This window comes from Carassius auratus, chromosome 32 (genome assembly GCF_003368295.1).
Source record: "Carassius auratus strain Wakin chromosome 32, ASM336829v1, whole genome shotgun sequence".
In the NCBI taxonomy this organism is placed as follows: Eukaryota; Metazoa; Chordata; class Actinopteri; order Cypriniformes; family Cyprinidae; genus Carassius; species Carassius auratus.
In genome coordinates, this window is record NC_039274.1 from 837312 (window position 1) to 852046 (window position 14735).

The 14735-nt window shown below is 47.6% G+C and overlaps 4 protein-coding genes across 4 annotated transcripts; all 4 read left to right on the top strand.

Annotated features, from left to right (window-relative positions):
* The first annotated feature begins 908 nt into the window (after positions 1-908).
* On the top strand, positions 909-1979 carry LOC113051264 (histone H1-like). The gene has a single exon (XM_026214867.1). The coding sequence runs from the start codon at positions 1046-1048 to the stop codon at positions 1658-1660; it is 615 nt and encodes a 204-aa protein (XP_026070652.1). The 5' UTR covers positions 909-1045; the 3' UTR covers positions 1661-1979.
* Positions 1980-3044: 1065 nt separating this feature from the next.
* LOC113051273 (histone H2A-like) lies at positions 3045-3540 on the top strand. Its single transcript, XM_026214876.1, has one exon. The coding sequence runs from the start codon at positions 3080-3082 to the stop codon at positions 3464-3466; it is 387 nt and encodes a 128-aa protein (XP_026070661.1). The 5' UTR covers positions 3045-3079; the 3' UTR covers positions 3467-3540.
* An 826-nt stretch (positions 3541-4366) lies between these two features.
* Positions 4367-4859, top strand: LOC113051268 (histone H3-like). Its single transcript, XM_026214871.1, has one exon. The coding sequence runs from the start codon at positions 4406-4408 to the stop codon at positions 4814-4816; it is 411 nt and encodes a 136-aa protein (XP_026070656.1). The 5' UTR covers positions 4367-4405; the 3' UTR covers positions 4817-4859.
* A 742-nt stretch (positions 4860-5601) lies between these two features.
* On the top strand, positions 5602-6364 carry LOC113051286 (histone H4). Its single transcript, XM_026214888.1, has one exon. It carries the CDS (start codon positions 5674-5676, stop codon positions 5983-5985), a length of 312 nt encoding a protein of 103 aa, XP_026070673.1. The 5' UTR covers positions 5602-5673; the 3' UTR covers positions 5986-6364.
* The last annotated feature ends 8371 nt before the right edge of the window (positions 6365-14735 follow it).

Sequence of the window (14735 nt, forward strand, 5' to 3'; positions counted from 1 at the left end):
ATAAGGCCTACACTTGAATAACAACTGAATGTGTTTTAAGTGTCCCAGTTTGCCAATAAAGGTGTCCCAGTTTGACAGTAGCGCTTTAAAAATGTGGTTTGGGTTCATTGTGTGTTTGAGGAAGAGTCATCCATCCTGTGTTTAATGTTTCTTTCTTTTTTATTGTCTATAGTATAGTAGAGCCCCTAAGCTACTTAGAATAGTATCATATGAGCGGCTAAGACATTTGGATCATAATAAAAAAGTATGCAGAATATAAATTATCAGAAAGTGTACCAGTATTCACCCTATATTTTGTAACTTTGGGATGTTTTTTTTTTTTTTTTTTACTGCTTTTCCAAGCAGTCATCCCAGCCGACATGAGTAATACCACATTATTATAAGTATTGATGATCAAAATACTTTAAGTATCATTAATATAACAAAAACACAATAAGTGACGTAATCTACACGATGTAATAAATCCGCAGATGATGTGATGATGACAGACAGGATCCAGACACAGACTCCGGGAGGAGCGGACAGTCTGTGCTTCAAGCAGGACAAAACAGAGACTGAAGGAAACACTGCACACGTCCCTCAGTGATGACCATCGACCCAAACTGACCTTCAGACTGTTTGCTGTAAACACAGATGAAGATTTCAGTCTTTATTAACCTTTTCACTTAAACATGGCATCGAATTTACACGAGACTTTTCTCCCGTGACTTCTGCTCGCCTTTGATTCGTTCTGACGGAGACAAAATAAACATTTCCTCGTCGAGTCTTTTAGTCTCCAAAGAAAGATGCAAATCTCTGCTTGGTGTTCAGGTTGTTTCTAATGTTCCAAACTATTTAAACACTCGAGTTTTTCCCTTAAATGTAAAAGGAGAAAACACAAGCGCGAGCGGCTCTCAGAGGCGCGCAGACACAGAGCGGGTGGGTTGAGTCTGTAAGGTTCTCATGTGTTAAATAAGAGCGCGGCGCTGTTCATCTGCTGCTCATTGCTTAATCTAGACAGCGTTTGATTTGTTGAGTTCACTAAATACTCTACACACAGACAGAGATGGCAGAAACCGCCCCAGCTGCAGCCGCCCCGCCGGCCAAAGCGCCCAAGAAGAAGTCCGCCGCTAAAGCCAAGAAAGCAGGTCCAGCCGTCGGTGATCTGATCGTTAAAGCCGTGTCCGCATCCAAGGAGAAGAGCGGCGTGTCTCTCGCTGCTCTGAAGAAAGCTCTCGCCGCCGGCGGCTACGACGTGGAGAAGAAAAACTCCCGCATCAAGCTCGCCATCAAGAGCCTGGTGACTAAAGGCATCCTGCTGCAGGTCAAAGGAACCGGCGCCTCGGGATCCTTCAAGATCAGCAAGAAGGAGACCGAGACCAAGAAGAAGCCGGCGAAGAAAGCGGCTCCTAAAGCCAAGAAGCCCGCGGCCAAGAAACCCGCTGCTGCCAAGAAGCCCAAGAGCGCAGCGGCAAAGAAGCCCGCCGCTAAGAAATCCCCCAAGAAGGCCAAGAAACCCGCTGCCGCCGCCAAGAAGGCCACGAAGAGCCCCAAGAAGGCGAAGAAGCCCGCGGCGCCCAAGAAAGCAGCCAAGAGCCCCAAAAAGACCAAGGCCGCCAAACCCAAGACAGCGAAGCCTAAAGCTGCCAAGCCTAAAAAGGCAGCTCCCAAGAAGAAGTAAAAACCTGCTGTTTTATTCCCCAACGGCTCTTTTCAGAGCCACCTACAAACTCGAAAGAAAGAGCAAATTTGTGGAATTAAGGTTAGGTTAAGAAATGTAACTAATTTAACTTAATTAGCTAAATAAATAAAACTGCAGATACAACATGACAATCCCATCATCAAGTCATTCTCCATCTCTGTAAACTGCAGGCAACACAATAAACGGAAAAGAACAAATACACGTTACACACAGCAGCAGAGATTAAAGAGCTTCCGAATCGTTCTGTAGAACACAGTCATTACTGATCTCCCACTAAATCAACACCAAACTACTACAAATACCATCTACTGGATGCTCCTCATAGTACAAAATCATTTTTAATTTTGCCCTTGTTCTTCAATCTTTCTGATCATGTTATTAATCCTGTTTTTATCATCCACAGTGATACCAGCTCCCCAGCAGAGCACTGCACAGATCAAAAGAGGCTTTAATGACACAGCAATTGAACTTCCTCAAAAATAATAATTATTTTGTTTGATTAGACCCACAACTTCAAATTTAGAAAAAATTAATAAAATCCCTGTGTTTAGATACTGACCACTGATCTATAATATAGAACACACACACACACACACACACACACACACATATATATATATAGATCAGTGATACTGACACAAAAAGAGTAGCCTATCTAACATGAACTAATCATATGAACTTAAAACATATCATAAAACTTATGATATGCTTATAATTTTTTTTTTTCACTATACCAAAGACGTGTAAAAATGATGTAGTACATGGATTTAGAAAAACCACAGAGTAAAAGTGACATGACATTCAGCCAAGTATGGTGACCTATACTCAGAATTTGTGCTCTGCATTTAAACCCATCCAAATTGCACACACACACACACACACACACCCGGAGCAGGGTATCATTTTTGCTGGGGAGCAGCTGGGGGTTCAGTGCCTTGCTCAAGGACACCCCAGTCGTGGTGTCGCCAGCCCAAGACTCAAACCCACAACTCTAGGGTTAGGAGTGAAACTCTATAAACACTAGACCACGACTTCCCAGTAACATACTTATATTAAAATTGAAATATTTAATGGATATTTGATCTAAATTTAATTAGATTAAAAATAATTTATCACATTTTATATCACATATTAGTATAGGGTTAGGGTTAGGTTTTCTGTTTTAAGTTAAGGGTTTAAGTTTTCTTTCGTCTTCTTTCCTAAAGCTGCACAATCCGCGCGCCGGCTGTGGAGGCGTGGCTTTGGAGGTCAGTGTTGGAGGGAAGTTCAGTGATTGGTTTGAAATCTTACAGACCCTAAACCAATGAGCGACTCGCGCGCTCTTTTAAATACAGTAGAGCGAGGTTCACGATATCACTGTTTCTGCATTGCAAAGATAGAGACTTTTTGTTGTCAACAATGAGCGGAAGAGGCAAAACCGGCGGCAAAGCGAGAGCGAAGGCCAAGACTCGCTCCTCCAGAGCAGGGCTGCAGTTCCCCGTCGGCCGTGTTCACAGACTTCTCCGCAAGGGGAACTACGCCGAGCGCGTCGGTGCCGGAGCTCCCGTCTATCTGGCGGCTGTGCTCGAGTATCTGACCGCTGAGATCCTGGAGTTGGCTGGAAACGCCGCGAGAGACAATAAGAAGACCCGCATCATTCCCCGTCACCTGCAGCTGGCGGTGCGCAATGACGAGGAGCTCAACAAACTCCTGGGTCGAGTGACCATCGCTCAGGGCGGCGTGCTGCCCAACATCCAGGCCGTGCTTCTGCCCAAGAAGACCGAGAAACCCGCCAAAGCCAAGTAAACCGAGTCCGCTCTGTTTCTCAAACACAAAGGCTCTTTTAAGAGCCACCCATTTTATTTTTTAGAGAGCGCTTTTCTGATTGTATAATTTATTCTTGAATGAATGTACCCAACTAAATATGCACCATATCAACTATATCGTATTGCTTTAAGTACAACTATTAGCAGACATAATAGCTGTTCTGCGGCTATGTTGAGTAATCGTGTGATAAGGGTAAGCAAAACTATTTGCTATGGTTACATATATTTATGCACCCATACATACTCGAGAACATAAAAGGATACACACCAAGATTATCAAGTCTGTGTTGCACATGCATCTGTAGCTAGTATGTTTTGAGAGAGAAATTGAGATAAATATGGTGTTCGAGACATGGGAAAACAATGGGCTGAAGAGTATAACAGTAGATATGTGTGCTCAATTGTTTTTGTCACACACACACGGCGGAGATCACTGCTTTATTGTCTGACCTTCTTGAAAATATTATAAAATTGATCGAGTTTAAGAAGAAAAAATATATAAAGATATATTTAGCTTTTTCTTTATTTATTCTCTCTCTTTCCAGCTTGTACTTATTTGAACAAAGCCTAAAACTTGATATCTCAAGCACTTTCTGTGTCTATTTGCCTCCTTAAGAAGAATCGCTATGTATCTTCCTCTTAAATCGCTTTGGATAAAGGTGTCTATAAAATGGCTAAATGTAGTGTAGAGTGTTTGATTCATGAAGTAATAAGCAGAACAACGCATTTTGAGCGGGAAACACAAACAGTTCCCCGTTTGAAAACAGGGGATGCGCAGTCATTGGCTAGCAGTCGTGTGCAGGCGCCACACATCAGCCAATCACAAGCTCTGGACCCTGGCTCTATCCTGAGATGCTTTAAAAGCAGCTGTGTTACACACACGGTCACACTCGTATTCTACAGTGATTAAACTGCAGCGATGGCAAGAACCAAGCAGACCGCTCGTAAATCCACCGGTGGCAAAGCCCCGAGGAAGCAGCTCGCTACTAAAGCCGCCCGGAAGAGCGCCCCAGCCACCGGCGGCGTCAAGAAGCCCCACCGTTACAGGCCCGGGACCGTGGCTCTCCGAGAGATCCGCCGCTATCAGAAGTCCACCGAGCTGCTGATCCGCAAACTGCCTTTCCAGCGTCTGGTGCGAGAGATCGCTCAGGATTTCAAGACGGACCTGCGCTTCCAGAGCTCCGCTGTCATGGCCCTGCAGGAGTCCAGCGAGGCTTATCTGGTCGGTCTGTTCGAGGACACCAACCTGTGCGCCATCCACGCCAAGAGGGTCACCATCATGCCCAAAGACATCCAGCTGGCCCGCCGCATCCGCGGAGAGCGCGCTTAAACCCGCCGCTGACAAACACCCCAAAGGCTCTTTTAAGAGCCACCTACATCACTCTCAAATGAGACCGTTTCCACCAGAACTAGTTCTAAATCAATATAACATTAGTTAAATTTTGTATCAACTTGTTTTCTTCCTGCGCATTATTAATCTCTATTTGAAATAACCTTAAGGAATTACACACGTGCAAAAACCTTGAAATACTGTGGTGGTAATAATGATTCTTTCAAGAGATTAGTTGACTTTTCAGTTCGTTCGCCAAAATGATTCGTTCAGTGACCAATGTCTTGGCAAAATGACGACGACCTATAACGTCCATGTGCAATGACAGCCTGTAAGTTAAGATACAATTCCATATACTTTCTAAGCTTGTGTGTAATAAAGCCGTGTAATTATGTATAAGGTTAATATTAAGGTATAATAAATTGTCAAGTTTAATGTGCGTCAAAAGTGTCTGTTGCAATGTTTAAGGTGAAAATACAAGTAATTTGGTTATAGTATATGTTTACTTTAAATGGAGATCCACTGATTTATTGCCTGATAGGACATGGGTAGTTCCTGCCGCTCAGTGATAATTTAGTCCGATTAAAAGCGTCTCCCAATCGTGTCTGTAAATATTATGCAGATAAGATAAGGTCTTCTAAATATTTGGCAAAAGAATCTTTTAAAACTTGGATTAAGTAGTTAGATGAGGTTTTGGATTAAACCCCATCGTTTCCTGCTCTACTAGTGAAGAGGGGAGCGTCATGTGACAAGCGCTGGTTTCAGTCAGGTCCTGTAAGCAGATGTAAAATGCCTCTCTGCAGCAGTTGTGTTTTATTCGTTTTCGTCGCTCGACTGAAACAATAAATAACTTCATCATGTCTGGAAGAGGCAAAGGCGGTAAAGGACTCGGAAAAGGAGGCGCTAAGCGTCACCGTAAAGTGCTTCGCGATAACATCCAGGGAATCACCAAACCCGCCATTCGTCGTCTAGCTCGCCGCGGCGGAGTCAAGCGCATCTCCGGTCTGATCTACGAGGAGACCCGCGGTGTGCTGAAGGTGTTCCTGGAGAACGTCATCCGCGACGCCGTCACCTACACCGAGCACGCCAAGAGAAAGACCGTCACCGCCATGGACGTTGTGTACGCGCTCAAACGACAGGGACGCACCTTGTACGGCTTCGGAGGATAAACTGCTTCAGATCCGAGAACAAACCCAACGGCTCTTTTAAGAGCCACCCACACTCTCACTTAAAGAGACAAAAGTTTAATTATTATTGTTGCTGCTGTACGTGAAAAGTAATAAGTTGTCTGTCTATGAGCACTATAGTTGTGAGTCATTTAATTCGAATATCAGAAAAAAACATTAGTTCAGTATATCCCTTCAAAAAGTGAAACTTGAACCTTATATTCACGCACACACTCCCATAAAGAGACTTGAGTTTTTGTTGTGTATATAGCTTTAAGTGGAAATCCGCAGTGATGAGAAGAAACTCGGATCATCTTTACTTGATGATATTTATGACATCTTTATTTGATCCTCTAACTTTAACACTCAGTATTCTAATTCTATTTTTTTTTTTAATCTAACTACCTTTCTAATCCTTTCTTTGTATTGTATTTTCTTTTCGTTTATTATGCAATTGTATGTATGAATGTGCAAAGACCTCTAACACTAGCTTGCTCTATTGTTTTCTTTTTATTTATTTATTATATTATTTAAAAGGCCATGCTACGTGTACTGTGTTAACCTAACTGAGACTTGTACGGCTTCGGAGGATAAAAGACAGTTTTTTTTTTTTTTTTGCAGTTTTTTTTTTTTTTTTTTTTTGCAGTTTTTTAGTTGTATTTTTTATTTATTGTTTCCATTGCTTTTTCACCGTTGTTCTGTGGAAGATTCTGTCACCAAAGTAAATTTCTCGTGTGTTTAAACATATCGAGCGTTTTTCTGACTTTCATTGATTCTCAAATCTATATTAATTATATATTGTTGTAGGAAACGTGCATAATGAGAATTTTGCTTTTCCATTTCTTTGTTTAGTCTTAATTTGATTCAAAGCGATTAATAAAGTAAAGAGGAAACAAAATAACATGGTTTTATTACTTAAGTTTGAGAAGAAGTGAAATTGGCAGAACAGATGAGAATAAAACGGTCAAATTTTCTAAAAGTTTATAAGGAATTTTACAAATTACACAGTTTGATATCCTGGGAGATATTTGAGACCGATTTCATTGTATAGAACAAAACAAACAAAAAGAGCGGGAACTGAAACCAAGGAAACGGAGACGGTGGGGGGTGTCGGTCAAACATGGAGCGGTAGGCGGAGTTATAATCTAGCCGCATCCAAAGAGCACACACACACACACACACACACAGACTGATAGAGAGAGAGAGAGAGAGAGAGAGAGAGAGAGACAAGGAGACAAGTCACACTTGAGTTGAACTCCAGATAAATTGCAAGAAAAATAAAATGTATTTGCTAACAAGCTAATGAAAAAAGAGGATTCAACATACAACATCATCTAGACAACATCTAAGCAAAGATTTTGTTGAATCTGGACAGTTTTTTTTTTTTTTTTTACACTGTCACACCTTAATTTGAGGAAAAGTTCAAGAGAAGCTGATCACAGGATAACCTCTGCAGAAAAGGATACTCATGTTGGAAAAGGATAACATCAAGCAAAACAACAACAACAACAGCCCACAACAACAACCACTATAAGAAAACTTGGAGGATAAGAGAGGTAAAAACATTTTGAATCTCTCTTTGGACTTTTGCTTGATTCCTGTTTGAAAGAACAACACAGAAAAAACATTCTTGGACATTTTGGACACAACTGGAATTTTAAAGAAATCAGTGAAAGTCATATTTTCCCCATTTTTGGCTTATTTACTCATTTTTACCAGCTGTATATCTCCACTAGGAGATGATAAACAAAAAACAATTAAAAACAGTGGCAGTTATTTCAGTTGATTGTTTACATTCCAAATCAATGATGGCCAACGCATCATCCTGGCCACGCCCCTTCATCTACCCTCAGAAGAGCTCTGAGACCTCCAGGCTGATGCTCAGACACAAGCAGATGAAGGAGACGCCCGACACACAAGAACACAGTGCCATGAACAACCTGCTCTTTTACACCCAACACAGCCCTTTATGGCACACTGCCTTCTGTCAAAATCTCACCTTTACCAAGAAAAGAGGCATCTGTAAAGGCAGACAGATCTTAGCATTTGAAGATGCTGAAAAAAATGATGAAACAAGATTTTTGACCCTGAACTTGTATCAAAATGGCACTGTCATGGCCCAGGGATCAGAGTCTGCTCTCAAGATCTTCATTAAAGATTTTGAATTAATAAAAAAGCTTGCACTGTCTGATGAAGGGTACAAGAATATGAACATTGTTCCCTCTCCTGAAAAATCAGTTCTAAAGACGACAGTGACTTCAGCAACTACCATTCCATCTCCAATGTCAAGAATGAAAGACAACTTTTCACTTCTGGAAGTAGAAGTCGTGGAGATAAAAGAATTAATACTATCCCACCTGAAAGACAACAACATGGAACAAGTGACAATTGAAATAAAGAACTTAAAACAAGAAGTTGAATCTCTGCAGAGACACAGAGAAGAAATGACAGAAGAACTTCAGAAAACCAAAGATGAATTAAGGGAAGTAAAATCAACTTTAGGAAGACAACTTAAGGAGTTATCGGCCTTGAAGTCAGTACTCCACACCAAAGATGAACTCATCACAGATCTGACAGAAAGACTTAACTCTGTTTCAGCACCTAGAGAGTCTTCTGCCAAACCCTTGACTCGTCCAGAGATGCTCATGGAAAACCCTCAACCTGAACAGCAGCCAGTGGAAGAAGAGCCTCACTGCTCGACTGATCCTGCACCCCAGATCCACAGCTCCTCTGCACAGGACCTGGGAGAAACACATGCTCTTATCCTGACAGACTCTAATGGGAAATATGTCAAAGAGAGACTTCTGCTACCAAACATGAGAGCCAAGAAAATCTGGTGCCCAAACACAAGAAGTGCTTTTCAGATCCTGTCTGAAAGTAAACATGAAAACTACAAGCACATCGTAATCCACACAGGGACGAATGATTTAAGGGCCATGAAGGGCCGTGTGGCTCCTATAATGAGAGAGGTGGCGATCAGAGCCACACAACACTTCCCAGAGGCCAAAGTAACTCTGTTCACACTGCTGCCACGCACCGATGTGCCTTTCCACGTCATCCACGGGAATAATGTGGAACTCTCCAGAAGCTGCGCACTCATTCCTAATGTTCATCTCGCCCATAACAAAGACATACAGCCTCATCATATGTATGACCACATACATCTCAATAAGCAAAGAGTGAAAGTCTTCGCCAGAGTGCTGAAAAGCACAGCCCTTGGAAACACCGCAAGAAACAACAGAAACTCCGCTAACAGGCGAAGCCCTCGTCCTCCAGCAGAGCCCACGCGGACCACCGGACCCCCATCCCAACACAAGAGCTATGCAACACAGAGAAGCCCTCGTCCTCCAGCAGAGCACACACGGACCAGCGGACCCCCATCCCAACACAAGAGCTACACGGCACAGAGAAGCCCTCGTCCTCCAGCAGAGCCCACACGGACCACCGGACCCCCATCCCAACACAAGAGCTACGCGACACAGAGAAGCCCTCGTCCTCCAGCAGAGCCCACGCGGACCACCGGACCCCCATCCCAACACAAGAGCTACGCGACACAGAGAAGCCCTCGTCCTCCAGCAGAGCCCACACGGACCACCGGACCCCCATCCCAACACAAGAGCTACGCGACACAGAGAAGCCCTCGTCCTCCAGCAGAGCCCACGCGGACCAGCGGACCCCCATCCCAACACAAGAGCTACGCGACACAGAGAAGCCCTCGTCCTCCAGCAGAGCCCACGCGGACCAGCGGACCCCCATCCCAACACAAGAGCTACGCGACACAGAGAAGCCCTCGTCCTCCAGCAGAGCCCACACGGACCACCGGCCCCCATCCCAACACAAGAGCTACGCGACACAGAGAAGCCCTCGTCCTCCAGCAGAGCCCACGCGGACCAGCGGACCCCCATCCCAACACAAGAGCTACGCGACACAGAGAAGCCCTCGTCCTCCAGCAGAGCCCACGCGGACCAGCGGACCCCCATCCCAACACAAGAGCTACGCGACACAGAGAAGCCCTCGTCCTCCAGCAGAGCCCACACGGACCACCGGCCCCCATCCCAACACAAGAGCTACGCGACACAGAGAAGCCCTCGTCCTCCAGCAGAGCCCACACGGACCACCGGCCCCCATCCCAACACAAGAGCTACGCGACACAGAGAAGCCCTCGTCCTCCAGCAGAGCCCACACGGACCAGCGGACCCCCATCCCAACACAAGAGCTACGCGACACAGAGAAGCCCTCGTCCTCCAGCAGAGCCCACGCGGACCAGCGGACCCCCATCCCAACACAAGAGCTACGCGACACAGAGAAGCCCTCGTCCTCCAGCAGAGCCCACGCGGACCAGCGGACCCCCATCCCAACACAAGAGCTACGCGACACAGAGAAGCCCTCGTCCTCCAGCAGAGCCCACACGGACCACCGGCCCCCATCCCAACACAAGAGCTACGCGACACAGAGAAGCCCTCGTCCTCCAGCAGAGCCCACACGGACCAGCGGACCCCCATCCCAACACAAGAGCTACGCGACACAGAGAAGCCCTCGTCCTCCAGCAGAGCCCACACGGACCACCGGACCCCATCCCAACACAAGAGCTACGCGACACAGAGAAGCCCTCGTCCTCCAGCAGAGCCCACACGGACCACTGGACCCCCATCCCAACACAAGAGCTACGCGGCACAGAGAAGCCCTCGTCCTCCAGCAGAGCCCACACGGACCAGCGGACCCCCATCCCAACACAAGAGCTACGCGACACAGAAGCCCTCGTCCTCCAGCAGAGCCCACACGGACCACCGGCCCCCATCCCAACACAAGAGCTACGCGACACAGAGAAGCCCTCGTCCTCCAGCAGAGCCCACGCGGACCACCGGACCCCCATCCCAACACAAGAGCTACGCGACACAGAGAAGCCCTCGTCCTCCAGCAGAGCCCACACGGACCACCGGACCCCCATCCCAACACAAGAGCTACGCGACACAGAAGCCCTCGTCCTCCAGCAGAGCCCACACGGACCAGCGGACCCCCATCCCAACACAAGAGCTACGCGACACAGAGAAGCCCTCGTCCTCCAGCAGAGCCCACACGGACCACCGGACCCCCATCCCAACACAAGAGCTACGCGACACAGAAGCCCTCGTCCTCCAGCAGAGCCCACACGGACCACCGGACCCCATCCCAACACAAGAGCTACGCGACACAGAGAAGCCCTCGTCCTCCAGCAGAGCCCACACGGACCACTGGACCCCCATCCCAACACAAGAGCTACGCGGCACAGAGAAGCCCTCGTCCTCCAGCAGAGCCCACACGGACCAGCGGACCCCCATCCCAACACAAGAGCTACGCGACACAGAAGCCCTCGTCCTCCAGCAGAGCCCACACGGACCACCGGACCCCCATCCCAACACAAGAGCTACGCGACACAGAGAAGCCCTCGTCCTCCAGCAGAGCCCACGCGGACCACCGGACCCCCATCCCAACACAAGAGCTACGCGACACAGAGAAGCCCTCGTCCTCCAGCAGAGCCCACACGGACCACCGGACCCCCATCCCAACACAAGAGCTACGCGACACAGAAGCCCTCGTCCTCCAGCAGAGCCCACACGGACCAGCGGACCCCCATCCCAACACAAGAGCTACGCGACACAGAAGCCCTCGTCCTCCAGCAGAGCCCACGCGGACCACCGGACCCCCATCCCAACACAAGAGCTACGCGACACAGAGGAGCCCTCGTCCTCCAGCAGAGCCCACGCGGACCACCGGACCCCCATCCCAACACAAGAGCTACGCGACACAGAGAAGCCCTCGTCCTCCAGCAGAGCCCACACGGACCAGCGGACCCACATCCCAACACAAGAGCTACGCGACACAGAGAAGCCCTCGTCCTCCAGCAGAGCCCACACGGACCACCGGACCCCCATCCCAACACAAGAGCTACGCGACACAGAGAAGCCCTCGTCCTCCAGCAGAGCCCACACGGACCACTGGACCCCCATCCCAACACAAGAGCTACGCGACACAGAGAAGCCCTCGTCCTCCAGCAGAGCCCACACGGACCACCGGACCCCCATCCCAACACAAGAGCTACGCGACACAGAGAAGCCCTCGTCCTCCAGCAGAGCACACACGGACCACCGGACCCCCATCCCAACACAAGAGCTACGCGACACAGAGAAGCCCTCGTCCTCCAGCAGAGCCCACACGGACCACCGGACCCCCATCCCAACACAAGAGCTACGCGACACAGAGAAGCCCTCGTCCTCCAGCAGAGCCCACGCGGACCACCGGACCCCCATCCCAACACAAGAGCTACGCGACACAGAGAAGCCCTCGTCCTCCAGCAGAGCCCACGCGGACCACTGGACCCCCATCCCAACACAAGAGCTACGCGACACAGAGAAGCCCTCGTCCTCCAGCAGAGCCCACACGGACCACCGGACCCCCATCCCAACACAAGAGCTACGCGACACAGAGAAGCCCTCGTCCTCCAGCAGAGCCCACGCGGACCACCGGACCCCCATCCCAACACAAGAGCTACGCGACACAGAGAAGCCCTCGTCCTCCAGCAGAGCCCACGCGGACCACCGGACCCCCATCCCAACACAAGAGCTACGCGACACAGAGAAGCCCTCGTCCTCCAGCAGAGCCCACACGGACCAGCGGACCTCCATCCCAACACAAGAGCTACGCGACACAGAGAAGCCCTCGTCCTCCAGCAGAGCCCACACGGACCACCGGACCCCCATCCCAACACAAGAGCTACGCGACACAGAGAAGCCCTCGTCCTCCAGCAGAGCCCACACGGACCACTGGACCCCCATCCCAACACAAGAGCTACGCGACACAGAGAAGCCCTCGTCCTCCAGCAGAGCCCACACGGACCACCGGACCCCCATCCCAACACAAGAGCTACGCGACACAGAGAAGCCCTCGTCCTCCAGCAGAGCACACACGGACCACCGGACCCCCATCCCAACACAAGAGCTACGCGACACAGAGAAGCCCTCGTCCTCCAGCAGAGCCCACACGGACCACCGGACCCCCATCCCAACACAAGAGCTACGCGACACAGAGAAGCCCTCGTCCTCCAGCAGAGCCCACGCGGACCACCGGACCCCCATCCCAACACAAGAGCTACGCGACACAGAGAAGCCCTCGTCCTCCAGCAGAGCCCACGCGGACCACTGGACCCCCATCCCAACACAAGAGCTACGCAGCGGCCGCTCAACAACCACAGAACCCTGCAGCCGCTGAACTCAACCAGATCCAACATCTGCTGAACGTCATCTGCTCCAGGCTGATAGCATAACATAACCTGCATAGCACACACACACACACACACACACACACCTGTTCATGAAATCATTTAAAATCAGTTGTTGGAATATACAAGGTCTGCACTCTTCTACTTTTGGTAATAAGACTGCAGACCAAGACTTACTCAGCAGTGTAACAGACATGGACATCTGTATCTTTCATGAGACGTGGTGTCGTAGTAATGAGACCTTACATTGTCCAATAGGATACAAGGAAATTATGGTTCCTTCATCAAAAAATTCTAAAATTAAATGTGGCCGAGACTGGAATACTTATATGGCACAAGGACGATTTAAAACATTCGATTAAAGTCGCTAAAAGTGGAAAATCATCCATTTGGCTTGAAGTGAAATCCATCATATATCAGTCTAATCTTTATCTCTGTGCAATCTATATTCCACCTCATGACTCTCCCTATTACGAAGAGCAAAGCTTCCCAACATTACAGACGGACATCTTACACTTTCAGTCCAGAGGAAACATCCTCATCTGCGGAGACTTAAACGCCAGAACAGGGCGAGAAATTGATTATGTAAATATTGTAGATAATGACCACATCCCCAATGACACCACGTTTCACCCCTCATCTAATATCACACCGAGAAACAGCTATGATACTTCAGTGAACATTAGTGGAAAACAAATGTTGAAACTCTGTAAAGGTTTAGGATTATACATCATTAACGGCAGAACTCGTGGAGATACATTAGGTAGATTCACTTACTGCTCCAGATTAGGAGCCAGTGTGGTTGATTATTCAATAACAGATATTGATCAAAACTTTATCAATGCCTTCACAGTCAGACCTCAGCTCTCGATGTCCGATCACTGCCAAACTGTGCTTTATCTGAAAGCCCCATGTCAAATAACCAAAACTGCTCCACCTGAAGCTGAAAAACTGGTTCCTCTGAAACATAAACTCAAGTGGAATCAATCCAACTCAGAACAATTCAAAGAAAATATGAACAATCCGACTATATTGAAAATGCTAGATGACTTTATGTCCACTGATTTCACCTTAGATATTAATGGAATACATTTAGCAACAAAAAATGTAAGTAATATATTCATAACATTGATAACTCTATCTAATATTAAACAGCAAACCAAACATAGAACCAATGGACAGAGAAAGAGAAAGGATGTCTGGTTTGATGATGAATGCGCCGGTCTCAGAAAAGAACTCAGGAGACTTTCCAACAAAAAGCACAAAGATCCGTCCAGCCAGACATTACGGCTTTCTTACTCACACTGTTAAAAAATTACTGTAAATTTTACAGTAAAATACTGGCAGCAGGGTTGCCAGCCAGGTACTGTAAATTTTACAGTAGTCGTACTGTAATTTAATTTACAGATTTTTCCTGTATTCTCAATTACAGTAAAATTCTGTAAATTAAATTACAGTAAGACTACTGTAAAATTTACAGTAACTGGCTGGCAACCCT

Bases quoted from the DNA above. Each gene is read 5' to 3' on its own strand.
- LOC113051264 (XM_026214867.1), top strand. From the start codon at position 1,046: ATGGCAGAAACCGCCCCAGCTGCAGCCGCCCCGCCGGCCAAAGCGCCC.
- LOC113051286 (XM_026214888.1), top strand. From the start codon at position 5,674: ATGTCTGGAAGAGGCAAAGGCGGTAAAGGACTCGGAAAAGGAGGCGCT.
- LOC113051268 (XM_026214871.1), top strand. From the start codon at position 4,406: ATGGCAAGAACCAAGCAGACCGCTCGTAAATCCACCGGTGGCAAAGCC.
- LOC113051273 (XM_026214876.1), top strand. From the start codon at position 3,080: ATGAGCGGAAGAGGCAAAACCGGCGGCAAAGCGAGAGCGAAGGCCAAG.